Source organism: Fulmarus glacialis, unplaced genomic scaffold (genome assembly GCF_000690835.1).
Source record: "Fulmarus glacialis isolate BGI_N327 unplaced genomic scaffold, ASM69083v1 scaffold9571, whole genome shotgun sequence".
Lineage (NCBI taxonomy): Eukaryota > Metazoa > Chordata > Aves > Procellariiformes > Procellariidae > Fulmarus > Fulmarus glacialis.
In genome coordinates this window covers 4335-17410 of record NW_009194678.1, presented here as the reverse complement: position 1 = coordinate 17410, position 13076 = coordinate 4335, and the positions used below count along the sequence as shown (strand labels likewise).

The following is a 13076-nucleotide window of genomic DNA, read 5'->3' as shown; positions in this document are numbered from 1 at the left end:
TGCACACTATAAACAGTTACAGGACAGCTCACCCAAATGCATCTGCTCTTCAGATACAGTTCCTTTATGGAAAGCAAGTTTTGTACCAGCATACCATTAGGTAGGACATATGGATTCTAGCATTAGGTATAAGAGCTGCTACTGTAAAAGTCACCTTTATCATAGGAAATCAGAGCCTCTCTACAATTAAAGTTAATATTCCTGCAGTTTTACTTACCATACCCAAATGCTCTCGGAAGAGAGCATACCATACCCAAACCTCAGAAGAGCTGCAGCATTTTGACTGGAGTGGGAGAAGGGACAAGTGGGTAGTGCAAATTTCTTGGAAGACATTTCCCAGCCTTGGCAGAAGGCCACCAAGACTGTGTAGGGTTTTGCCCTTACACAGAGGACAATTGGGAAGGTAAGGACAGCTGAAACCCACCCTCACAAGTCAAGCTGAAGTTTACTCCCATCTACCGAGCAACACGTATGTGTGTCTTTACACACACACACGCATTATGAAGCAGTTCTTTGAAACACTCAAGAGTTACACACTCTAGAGTGATGACATGTTTACTAGACAGACATTTATATTCACTCTGCATTTCAGAAAAAAATACTGGAGCTACTGGAGAAAAAGAAGAATATTCTGTGTTTACTAACCAAGGAGCCAGAAGCTCCTTCATATCCTCCTTTAAATCCAGCTGTTTATCCAATTAAGACTAAAATGAATTTAGAAGATAAATGTTCTGACTAACTGGCAAGAAGCAACAATTGTGTTTATCTGAATTATCTGTGTTTTGGTCGAGTTTTATATAATCAACATTATTCCTTGCCAAGTAGAGTGGAAGGGCAGGCAGGGAAATGCTCCCTGTGGGATTATATCTTTTAACAGTCAAGCAAAAATGCAGCAACTCTGCTTGAAGGCAGCACTGATCTTAGACAGCACTATTGTTTCAGAATTTAACAGCCTAGTTTCCAACCTCAGCCAGTAAAGCAAAATCCCGTTTATCCATGTAAGAAAGTCAGCATTTCTGCAAAATTCCAATTTTCAAAAGCACCTATAGTCTGCGCTGTGCTGGCCACACTTAAATCGCGACCCACCTTGCTTGTTTTGGGGATGTTAAAGTGGGGATAAGGTATCTTCCACAACACAAGATTGAAGTGTTAAGACTGATATAGTTTAAGAAAAGTTAACAGAACGCTTGACTCCAAAGGACTGACTTTTTTTGCTTTGGCAGTATCTTTAGCTTTAACTAGCAGCCAATACTCATTAGTTCAGAAACAACTCAAGCTATCAGGGCTCAGAAACCACACACACAGAGTGACTCACCATACCACTGGAAATAAGATAGCTCCACAACATAGCAAGTCTACCAGGAAGAGGATTTCTTTCCACAGTCCATATTCAGTTGTCCCCTCTTCTGTTGACTCTATGATAATGTATGCCACATTTGCCAGTACCTACAGGACAAAACATGCTTAATGGTTTCAGAAGCTTTCCAAGGAGATATTAGATGATGCGGGCTGCCAATTCAGCAAAAGCTGTCCCACAGTTGCAGAAAGAGCCCATTCAGTAACATCAATAATTCTTCTGCAGCTCTATGTCAAGAAAGTCACACATTCAGCAGCATCTTCACAGAATTTACAGAAATAAAACTGATTGGAACTTATTTCTGCCATCATTCAGAAAGTAGTCCTTTTTTGTTATGTACTATGCTGACTCTACTGTATCAGTAGAGATAAAAAGAGCAAAATACAGAAACAGGACTCCACATACGCACAGATGGCAAACAGTCTAAATACATTATTCTAAATTAAGCCAATAATTCAAACTGGTCATTGACCACATTTTGTACTCCATGTCGAGCTCCATAAGACCCTCAAACACCGATTATATACTTCCAGTTTTGCAGCTGGGTAAGGGATTCCAATCGGAAAGCCAGAAAAGCTGTTCTGTCTACAACAAATAGAAGTGCTGCCCTCCTATTTACTTCAGTTTCTGGAGTAAGAGACAAGCACTGATCACTTTGAACACACTGGGAAAGTTTCCTCAGACCCAATGGACCTGTAAGTCTCGGTTTTCCCTTTTTTTTTTCCTTAAGCCCATTCAGCAAGCATTTCAGAAGTGACAGCTTTCATTTCATTTCTCTGCTTAGTAGTTTAGTACTGTTTTGCAGCCCAAGTTTTGCCCCAGCATGAATATACCTACCTTATAGCTAGTTGTTCATTTGCTGACACTGTTCGATCACCATTATCTCATACTCAATATAGGCAGAAAAGTGGGGAAAATTACAGCAGTAACTTCTGGTGCAGGAAATTCCAGCTCAACTGAAGTTGTAACCAATAGGCTTATACAAGCAGTAACTATGCGATATTTTGTGAAGGATTCACAGCCTTTTACAGTTTCCACAAGCAGCTCTCCCACAAGATAGTAAGTATTGACACAGCTCAGTCCTCACCTGAAGTGGGATGACAATCATAAAAATTTTTTTGTCTTTATCTGACAGGATGTGTTTAATGAAAGCCCAGCCTGTGCCAATAAGGGCAATAGTGATGAACAGAAGAGCACCCTTCAGTCTGAAAGAGAAAGAGACACTGCAGTGAGAGACTTTATTTTATCACACTTCCTCTTCTGCCCAGGTTCTCTCCTACAGTCAGTAAAGCCACAAACCCAAACAAATGCCTTGCTATTCATAATTTTGGCAAGTGCTTATCCTACAACAGTGAAGCAGATGTATTTGCTTAGAACTGTGTATCACATAGCAATGTTACACTTCATTCACAATTGTCAATACACGCAATCTTTTCCTGGGGGAGTCATCCATTCACCATCGTGAACAGGAGAAAACACTGGCAGCTGCACCCTCTTACCATTCACACCAAGAGCAAATTAGATACTTAAATATTAGTATGAACAAAGAAAAGCAAAGCATTTCTTCCCCTTTTACTCCTCCACCCAGATAAGTACCAATTCCGTGCAGCTGCCCTCTGTAAGCAGAGCTTTCCCCTTCACACAGGGCTGATTGTTGTCTTGTCATTCAGACCATAGTACCAAAGAATCAGCAATTTTCCAGTTTGCTCAGGAGGGAGGCAGCCCCACAGGGAATTCAGTTTCATTGTTTGAATCTATCATATCAATCTTCTGACATACTTACAGGTGAGTGATGTAATAAACAACAGCCCAGCCTTCAATAGGAAATCCCTGAGAAGAAATGTAGTGATAGTCGATCTGGAAGCAGAAAATACAGTACATTACTTTACAAGCTGCTCATCAGCACCCCAGCCATGTCTATAAAATAGGTCTGCTTGACAGCCACTTCAAGTTTAATTTTCCAATCAGCGTGTACAAACTCAGATCTATTACATCTTACAGAATACTTCCTGCCAACGTGTTCTACTTTTGTTTAGCAACAATGAGGTCATTTCCATTTGCTGTATTTCCTAAGTGTTAGTGGATATACCTCATCCAATCTACATCCTTCCCACACAGCTCCCACACTTAACTATAGTTAAACAACTGCATTTGTAATCCATTTATTCATTCATTGTTCAAGTTCAGTTGTGTTAGGTGACTAGAGGCTTTCTAGTTTCACTTTCACTGGAAACCAGATTCAATTCACTAGACTCCAAAAATGTTTGTAGCAGTTATCCTATCATGAACATGAAGGTGAAGATCACAGCTGGCACAAACATTGAAGGATTAAATGCTTGCCATAACCTTTATGAGATCTTCACAGTGGAAAGGTAAAGTCAATACAATTCAGAGACTTTATGTATTGAAAGCGTTAAAGCTTATAATGTTAGGTCTGTTACAGTACACCATAATACTTCACCTGAAGTAGTGCCCTTGAATTTTACAAGCATTCATCAAGGTTTCCATTTATTAACATTTATTGCAAGCCACGCAGCTGAAGTAGCACCATAGCTCAAGCTTTCAGGCCAGCCTCAGATGGCCAAAACACCAGAATTCATGGAACTCATTCAACCCTCATATATGCTTGCTGCTTCACCACTTCCGGCCATGATCTCAATTGTATTTAAAGTCAGAATTTGTTGACGAAAACTGAATCACCTCCACCAAACAGCTGCAGTTCAGTTCCAATGCTTCAACATGAAAGACACTTCTCTCTCCCTCCCATTCTTCCCCCCCAAAGCAGGTTTCTCTAACAACATGCCCTGGATTCCATGTTTCTACTTCCTAGCTGAACAACTTAAGGCAGAAACATTATACGTACCGCATGGAAGACTAAGGACAGAGATTTTGTGAAAGGCAGGGCTGCCATTAGCCAGTGAATCTTAAAGACATCATTTCTGGGAAGAAAAAAAGAAGGAAGAACATCAATTAAAAGCCAGCAGTAAAAATTTCAGTTCCTAAAGGTATTTCTTTAAAACCTATGAATGTTAAACAGTAACTCCCAGGCTGAGCTGACTATTAGTGTAAAAGAATTCCCTTTAATGCTGCAGTCCAAGTTTTTGCAACAGCCTGAACAACATTTCAACTACATGTTTAAAACTCTGATTTTTAATACTTGGGTTAATTAAAATTAGTAATTCACAGGAACATATATAGATCACATCTGTTAAAAAATTTGCTAAACAATTCAAACGTATTACTCCACCCTCTGCCCTCAAGTCACTATACCACACCACCAAGTGAACTCCAGACTACCAAGTAATCTGATCACCCAGTGAACTTCAGACTAAGTCAGAAGTAAAGCCAAAATAGAATCATAGGTGCTCCTGGCTTCTGTTGCTATGCTTTAACTATTAAGAAGCATGGTTTTCAACTAGGAATTCCTACCACTTTTGACTATAATCAAAATGTTTATGGCTCTCCCCTGCCATAAGCTGCCATTCCCCAAATGAAAAAAATTTGATCAGGTTTTTCAAACAGCATTCTCCTTTTGTCATCAACTACAGGAATTTCCTGTTTATTTGTTGCCACAATATATTTTAATTCGTACACTACATGAAGAATTTCTTAACCTAAGACTTGATAACTTTAGAACAATAGTCTGCAACAATGATACCGACGGAAGTAGCTGTTTTCTACTATAAACTGTATGTAATTAGGCATACAATATTGGGCCAGATTCATTTTGTGATTAACTCTGACTGTGAATTGGGCATTATAACAGGAGAAATAAAAATTAAAAATCAAACAAAATAGGCCCATACTTGTCACTGACACCGAACTAGTCCGCTTACCTGCGTTTACGAAGTATGTGGATCCATACAGTCCCAGACAGGAAGAAGAAGATAGCCATGGAAATGTAAAGTTTTGGCAGTGGGATCTCACCTGCTGAGAGGTAGCTTTCAGGATTCTTTTCCGTAATTTCTATCTGAATATTAAAGGTGTGTTATGCGTACAGTTGAAAAACCATTTTGTTAAAGCACCAAGTTAACAATTACAGTCCACAATGATATTCGCTCATTTAAAATCAGTTTTTCTGAAGCGTGACTGTTATGAGACTCTTAAAGAAAAAAATAAAAGCAACTCTTCATCCTCCAGAATCTCAAAACATTTCGCAAAATTACACCCACAACAATAATTTCCTTGAAAAGCAGAAAAGGACAGAGGCTCCTTCCAGTGCTTCAGTTATGCAACATAATTCAGAAAGGCAAAGTAATTTTCCCAAAGAATAGTTGTTCTCTATACCAAACTTCACAGAGTTTGCCCACTTTTGATTCAGAAACAGTATCTACAACCTTGCATAAACAAGCAGATTTTGTAGCACAGTCCTGATTTTAGGTGTGGAGAGAGTCATACATAGCTGAAAAACTCACTCTTAGGTTTTTACTACAGTGGATTTCTTCACCTGTCAAGCGAAAGGAAGCACTCTGCTGCAAACCTTATTACCCTGTGACTAAGGAAACAGCAGCTTTATTTAACATCCTATATATGCCCCTAAACGGCTTGGTTATATGTGCTAGGACTTCATTAAAATAACGCATCAAGACTAGTTTGCAGTACTGAAACCCTCCTGCATCTCTAAATACAACCAAGCAGGTTAGTTATCCAGGTTTTCTTCTCTTTCCTATTTCTTCAGCAGGTCAAAGCAACAAGTAGCAGTTCAAAAACTTGATCTTCTAAACATACAACTTCAGAAGCAGATTTAAAGTAGCCCAGTCTGAGTTAAGTTAGGGCTGCTAAGTTTTATCACCTACATGTTTCCCTTGCTTTTCCCTTGCAGTAGTGTCAGCACAACCATGTAAAAATCATGTCAGGGGTCTAATCTGGCTGAGAGTTACCTCAGTCAATGACAGGATTCATACAGAATAGCTCACTATACACCAAACACAACACCTGCTAGTTACCTAACTTTTAAGCAACAGATCTTAAACAAACAGTATAAAATAATAGGTACTGTAACAAACTGCATCCACTACATCACCAGCATAGATGCCAGCATGAGCACAGGAAAGAGAAAGAAGGGAAAGCCTGAGCTGTGATAATGCACTCTGGCTCAAAAGAGCATAGAACCGAACCCTTGGATGTTAAAAGGGAGAAGACATTTGCTATAATATATTGCCTTTAAGATGTGCATCTAACACTGTAAAAACGCATCTTTAATTAGGCCAGAAAAAGCAAAACCACCAAATTCAAATACCAACAATTCAGGCTGCAGCAACAGCCTTAATATTTGCAATTGTGTAAAGAAAAAAGTGATTTTTGAGTGCAGCAAAACATGAACAGCTGTTTTAGCTCCCATCTCATTACAGCATCTAGTCACAACTGTGTAGACTGAACCCAGCCCACACACAGTCTTCAGATTTCCAGACATTTCTCCAAAACTAGTATTTTAATTCTTCTTACTGTAGTTGCTTCCTTCAGAAATGCCACTACAGAGATGAAATGCACAACTCTGAATCACTTCCCATTCCATATATGCACTCAAATACAGTGTGTGCTTGGTATACAAGCTAGAATCGAAAGCTGTGTATTTCAGTCTAAGTGAATGAGTTAATTATACTTTAGAAGCTATACTCACATCGAGACTAAATAGCTGCTGATCATTAGTCGGCCCATCCTCGTCAACACATTTATGGAAATACAGGCTGTAGAGACCTTCTTGGTTATCAGAGCTGATGTTAAAAAAAAACTGAAAATAAGGAATAGGAAAGTCAGCATTCTTCTCATTCACAACAGGGTTGCCCTGGGAAGAAGCCACCTCTACTGAAGCATGAAAAGAGTCAGTCGTTTAGAGTCAGTTGGTTCCTTTCAGCAAGCATACTGTTCTGAGGATACCAGCATATCTGCAAGTTTCAGCAGAATTCCAGATGCAAAATCATTGTACCTATCTATGATTATGCACTCTGGTAATCCAAGACCTTTATCAAAGACCTTTAGGTATCAGTGTTTAACTTAGTTTGCCACAGAGAAAAGATAACAAGAAGTGTCGTATATTTAACATGTGGTGAAGCATAAAATTTTGATCATACTTGCCCTAAAGCATAAGCAGCTATTCTGTTCCTCCCCCAACTATACAAATTGTGATAGCTATGGAAATGAGATTTGTGTCACATAACAGAATTTTAAATGTGTTTGTTTTATAGTAACCAACAATCACAAATGAACTAGTGTGCTGAAACAAAGCGCTAATCTGGTTTCATACAAAATATCTTCCCCTTAAGTAAGTCATCAGTCAGGTCACAGCTACTTATTGTTAGAAATCTGTACGCACTAGTTGCATCACAGTAAACTTTAATATGCTGAGGCTCACAGACTAAGATATTTAGAACAACTGCATCATACCAAAGACAGTTTAAAACAGCTCCCACACCTTATGAAGAAAGATTTCCAGCACTTATTCTTAACAAGAGTCCACTCAAAAACTTACTGAGCTACCAGAGAGGCATCTATACCAAAAAAGTGTGGATTATAGTAGGGAGCAAGAGACTTTTACTTTTCACAAATTAGTACAGTGAAGGAACTGTCCGCACACATTAAGACTAGACACTGACAGACACGCTACCTGAAATGAAAAAGTTCCTCTGTCATTGTGAACAGGATGTTCTTGTTCTACTATGCTCTGGGAAAAGGAAAAGAGACTTTTAGATTTTTTTAAGCAGGTAACTACCACATTTGGCTATATTATCCAGACAATCAAAACTGCATTCTGTATATTTACAGTGGAAGCTGAGAGCAATAGAAAATAATACTCTCCACTTTCTGGCTATGCTTATACTGGAATATTCCCCCAGGTTCTTTCTGAAAGAGAACAGCAGATAGTTTCTTACCTGGGAGGATGTTGTACTTCGTTTGGACTTATTATCTAGAGATAAAAAGTATTAATGGTACCATTTAGAGAGTTTGCATTTAGACATCCTTATAGACTACCACCTTTTACACATTGCCAATACCTTACTTAAATCTTCCTATACTTGTCTGCATGGCAGTTTCCTAGGTAATCGTTAACAGAGATTCTTTCCCAGTCCCTCCTTGCTTTCCCAGGACTCTTTCTACAACTAGCATTCATTCCGAATGAATGCTTAGCATCCTCAAATGCTAAGATAGGCTTCTCTACTATTACACCTTCTACAAAAGCCTACCCAAGAAATCTTTCCAACCCCTCCAATTACAGTGATGCAGGAGGCAGATGACCTATACCAGATGCAGGCTATAGCCTTGTTTCATTCAGTTTACAGCTATGACTTTTAACATTATGACCGAGTACTGTTCATCTCACTGACTAATCTTAATCTGGACATTAATACATGGCCTGACAAACATATGGAAGTCCTAATTAGCCCTGGGGAAGGAAAAAGTTCTCAGCTCTCTACTAAGCAAGGCCCCAGTAAAAACACAAACAAACAAAAAAACCAAACAAAAAACAAAAGCATAGGGGACCTGCTAAGACAGTATCTGTTCTGAACCTGAGAAACTTAAATTCACAGGAGACTTCAATAGAGCAGCATACCAAGTTCATAGTTTCACTCCACTCCTATAAGAAGCTTTTCAAACATAAGGTCATCCCATTCTACCAGGAAGCAAAAATTCAACATTTAAGCTTTGCTTTTGGCTCCCGCCCCTCAGTGCACTGTCAGTGTGCATGCTATGCTTTTTAATGCAAAAAAATCAAAACTAGAGCTGTCAGATCAATTCTCTTCAGTGCCATCCAGCTTTAGTTCTTGACTTGTTAGAACAGCTGTGCAAAGTTTTCAACAATATCAAAGCTTGTGAACATGACAGGCCAAGACAGACTCAGACTCCAAGACAAACTCTTCCAGGAAGGGATAACATGAACTGTTTAGAGCTAATCCCATCAGAGCCGAGATTATAATATTGTTTTGTCTACTGGTCTGGAAGCCAGACAAAGATTTGTGCCTCCAAGAAAGGTTACTGGTATAGTTACTTCTCAATCCCCATAGCTTCTAAGTGACAGACTAGATTTCAACTCTTTAGATACATACATACAAACTCACACAAACATTGGCTGGAAAGGACCTGTGGAGGTATTTAACCCAACTTCTGATTCAAAGCATGCCTCCTGTCAATACTATATCACATTGACCCTGGCTTTGTTTAGCCAAGTGTTTAAAACTTCAAAGGATGGAGGTTCTACAATTTCCACAGACGATCTGCTGCAATGCTGGAATACCTACCTAGGAAAGTTTTATTTTCCCTCCTAACATCCAATCTGAGACATCCAAGACTGTGGGGAACAGCCACAGGCTGCATTGTGTGCCACTACTAAAAATAGCTTGGCATCATTGTCCTTCTAATCTTCCTTCAACTAGCTGTTGGTGGCTACCAAATTTCCCCTTAGCCTTCTTTTTGCCAGACAAAAGACAACCAAGTACCTCAACCCCTCCTCACAGGTACTGTAGGTCTCCAACAGTCACGTTAGGTCTCTGCTGGATCAACGGAACTGGTTAACACAAATCACTGAGCAGGAGAGACTCCAGCCCAAAAGGTAGCTCTATGCACAGCTTTACACAAGATTGTGCATTAAGTTCTAGCCCGAGGGGACCCCAGGATGTGACCACAACACACTGCTGGATGCACATCTATGAATTACTAGCAGCGAGAGAACATATAGGTCTGGTTTAGCAGGCTTACCTTTGCTGTCTGTATTTTGGTTGATATTTGGAGGATTTTTACCAGAATCACTGCTCTGTTCAGAAGTTTTTAGCGGCTTGATACTTAAGGCAGTAACATTTTCCTCAGACAGGAATGAAATTTTAGGTAACAAAGAAGAAGCTTCTGCAGAGAACCGTACTTTCACACTAAATAAACAGAGAGTTTTTATACAAAATGAAAACAAATCAACATTTATAAAGAGGCTATCTGTCATAGCCTACATATACCCAATAAAGGAAAATCAATTTGTCTTGACTTTTTTTTTACCACAGAGAACAGGCAAGCACCAAATCATGACTTACAGCAGCCTCATGATTGATCACTGTGGGAGAAGTCACACTATATGTTTACATTAAATACAAGAACAGCTGAAGAAAAGTAAGTTTATTGAGTTTTGGTAACCAGAGTCTCATTAGAAATTATGTTTCCACACAGTTACAGTTGTTCTTGCAAAAGAAAGCAACGCAGCCTTGAAGGTACTTCCATAAAACAAATAATTCAAGACAAACAATGAAACGGCATATTCAGTGCAAGAGCTGCAAAAGTGACCCAAGACTTCAAGTGCATGCCTTCAGCACAATTAAGGTATGATTCTTTTGCCCTATGCCCCCTTATCCCTCCAACATACAGCAGGCATTCTTGGACCATTTTATACCACAGATTTTTCTTTCACTCTCACCTCCCCTCAACTCTTATGTAACCCATTAAAAAATAAACTACATGCACAGCAGCTTTCCAAGCCCTTAAAGAAATTCCACAAGTGTTATGTTAGCTTCAGCTAGAGAAATAACTTTAAAATGTAGTGTACTCTATTTACTCACACTTCAGTTTTGAAGTCCAGAAGTAAGATTACAACAGACACATCTTGCTCTGGTTTCCTTTTCAAGATACAGTAATCTACTTCTTCATCCTGGTAATATAAGCAGAACATCTTTGAAGAGTCCTCCTGATTACAAGAAATGGAACACGTTCCCCTCCAGGTAGAGGTTACCATTCTTAGTCCAGCAAGTTGTAAAATTGAATTATTCTTAACAACCTGCTCACATCTAAGGGCCCCCCTCCCGCTTTTTTTTTTTTTTTTTTTTTTTTTATTTCTTCCAACCATTGCTGGAGTAAGGTAGACTAAGAGATGTCCCCAGCTTAGAAAAGTAAGTTCGCATCTCTTACTCTTACCAGGTAAGTGGAGAATCCATCATTCCTTGTTCGATCCAAACTGAACCCCACCTATGAAACAATTGAGAAGAATCTGTCAAATTAAAACAGCTCAGGTTCCCCTAGTATCAGAAGCCAAACCAGCACTGAAAGAGTCAAAGATACTTCTTAACTTATGTTTATGTTTAAGGCAGAATCCAGGTATTTTTCTCATTACCTAATTAGACAGAAAAAAATTATTCAAATCTAATAAGCTTGCTGCTTCATCCATATCCACCAAGAATAAAATATATACTGATTCAAACCTAAACTAATCTAGAGTACCTTCTGTCCCTGAACCTCTTAACTTATTTCAGTATTTTTCCAGATGTTTTTGCTTGAGGAAAACATTTAATACTTTCAGTAACAAAAAGGTCAAACTGTGCAAAGAGTAAGAACACAGGTCTGTTTTCTACCCTAGTATTTCAGTCACTCTATTAAAATCACTAATATAATGTGATATATAACATGTAATGTTAGAGTCCTCTAAAAATAAGACAGTCACCATTCTGGAAACCTGCAGATATAATGATTACAAGATGCATTGCAATGCAACACGACAACGATGTGAAAATCTCACATCAGAGGACTGCTTAGGAAACCTATGTTCAATATAGGCTATAGATGTGTGCATCGAGTTCAGCAGAGGATCCAATAAGTTGAAGTTTATCCTTAAAGCAGAATGGATAGTGCTCAAGGATAAATCTCACAATATACGTATCCTCATAAACGGCTCAAACAGTGGGGAGCAAAGCCAACAGCACCACCAGTTAGGACCTGAAGCCTCAAACAAGTTAAGGCATCCAGTGCAAGGGCAATTTCACAGGAAGTTTAATACAGTCATTGGACTCAAAGTAACTTACTGATAAGCCACTCTTGTCATCAGAGCCCACAGGTGGCTTCAATGAAAGGTTGCTGACATTGACTTTCATGAAACCATCCTTGAAGAAGCCAAAGGTATTCAGGTGCACTTTCTGCCTCACATCATCCTATAAGAAAGGAAAGTAAACTTACAAATCACATACACAGTCATCTGCAGCAGCAGTCAAAGAGGAAGCAGGGTGACAGAGATTGACACTTATTTAATTATTCATGCAAAACATCTATCTGATCATACCAAGAGCAAATTTCTTTAGGATACTTTCAGATATAACCAATTATTACCCTGGAATCAACCAACCCTCCCAATAACCTGAAGAGCAAGAACTTTAAATAAATGTGTCTTTGCTAATTACTTGGCTATACTAATGAGAAATATGCGAGAAAAGAGTCTGGAAGAAATTAAATATCTGGCATCAATGATTAAACAAAATATTGCTACCAAAAAAAAAAAAAAGACTAGATAAATCAAGACAAATATTGTTTGAACACTAGCTACTGTCATTGCAACAGACTGAAGAGGAATTAGTTGACTATAGTGATCTTACCTAACTGAGAGCTGGGTTTTGGCCAAGTGTTTAACAAGTATCACAGTGTATTATCATCCCATCAGATCTATGTTAGGCAGAGTCAATGTTTGGACAGTCAAACATCTAACACACTGGAAAACTATGTGTATGGTGTAGATAAGAAAATTTCTTATGTAGTCCCATTCCTCCAAATGATTTTTAGCAAGGCCTTGCATCTTATAAGTAGGATAAATACTGAAAACTGGATATGTGTGTTCAAACAGAATTACTTGGGTTAGTTTCTCTAACAGGAAAATTCCAATCCCTTCCTCTGCTCCCAGTCTTAGTTGCAGAATAACTTACTTCCTCTCAGTCTGACAAGGAAACCATAGAAATTGATGCCTTTCCATGCCTTGCTCAGCTGATAA

General features: G+C 38.8%; 1 protein-coding gene across 1 annotated transcript in view; it reads right to left on the bottom strand.

Annotated features, from left to right (window-relative positions):
• GPR107 (G protein-coupled receptor 107) overlaps positions 1-12249 on the bottom strand; it is a gene marked incomplete at its 5' end in the record, with an annotated part of 31144 nt that extends 18895 nt beyond the window's left edge. The window contains 12 exons of the mRNA XM_009587845.1: positions 1316-1446; positions 2445-2562; positions 3141-3214; positions 4221-4296; positions 5194-5327; positions 6978-7088; positions 7962-8018; positions 8227-8261; positions 10049-10215; positions 10891-10979; positions 11243-11293; positions 12124-12249. Of these exons, the coding sequence (XP_009586140.1) occupies positions 1316-1446; positions 2445-2562; positions 3141-3214; positions 4221-4296; positions 5194-5327; positions 6978-7088; positions 7962-8018; positions 8227-8261; positions 10049-10215; positions 10891-10979; positions 11243-11293; positions 12124-12249 (1169 nt within the window). The remainder of the gene's footprint in view (positions 1-1315; positions 1447-2444; positions 2563-3140; positions 3215-4220; positions 4297-5193; positions 5328-6977; positions 7089-7961; positions 8019-8226; positions 8262-10048; positions 10216-10890; positions 10980-11242; positions 11294-12123) is intronic.
• Positions 12250-13076: the final 827 nt, after the last annotated feature.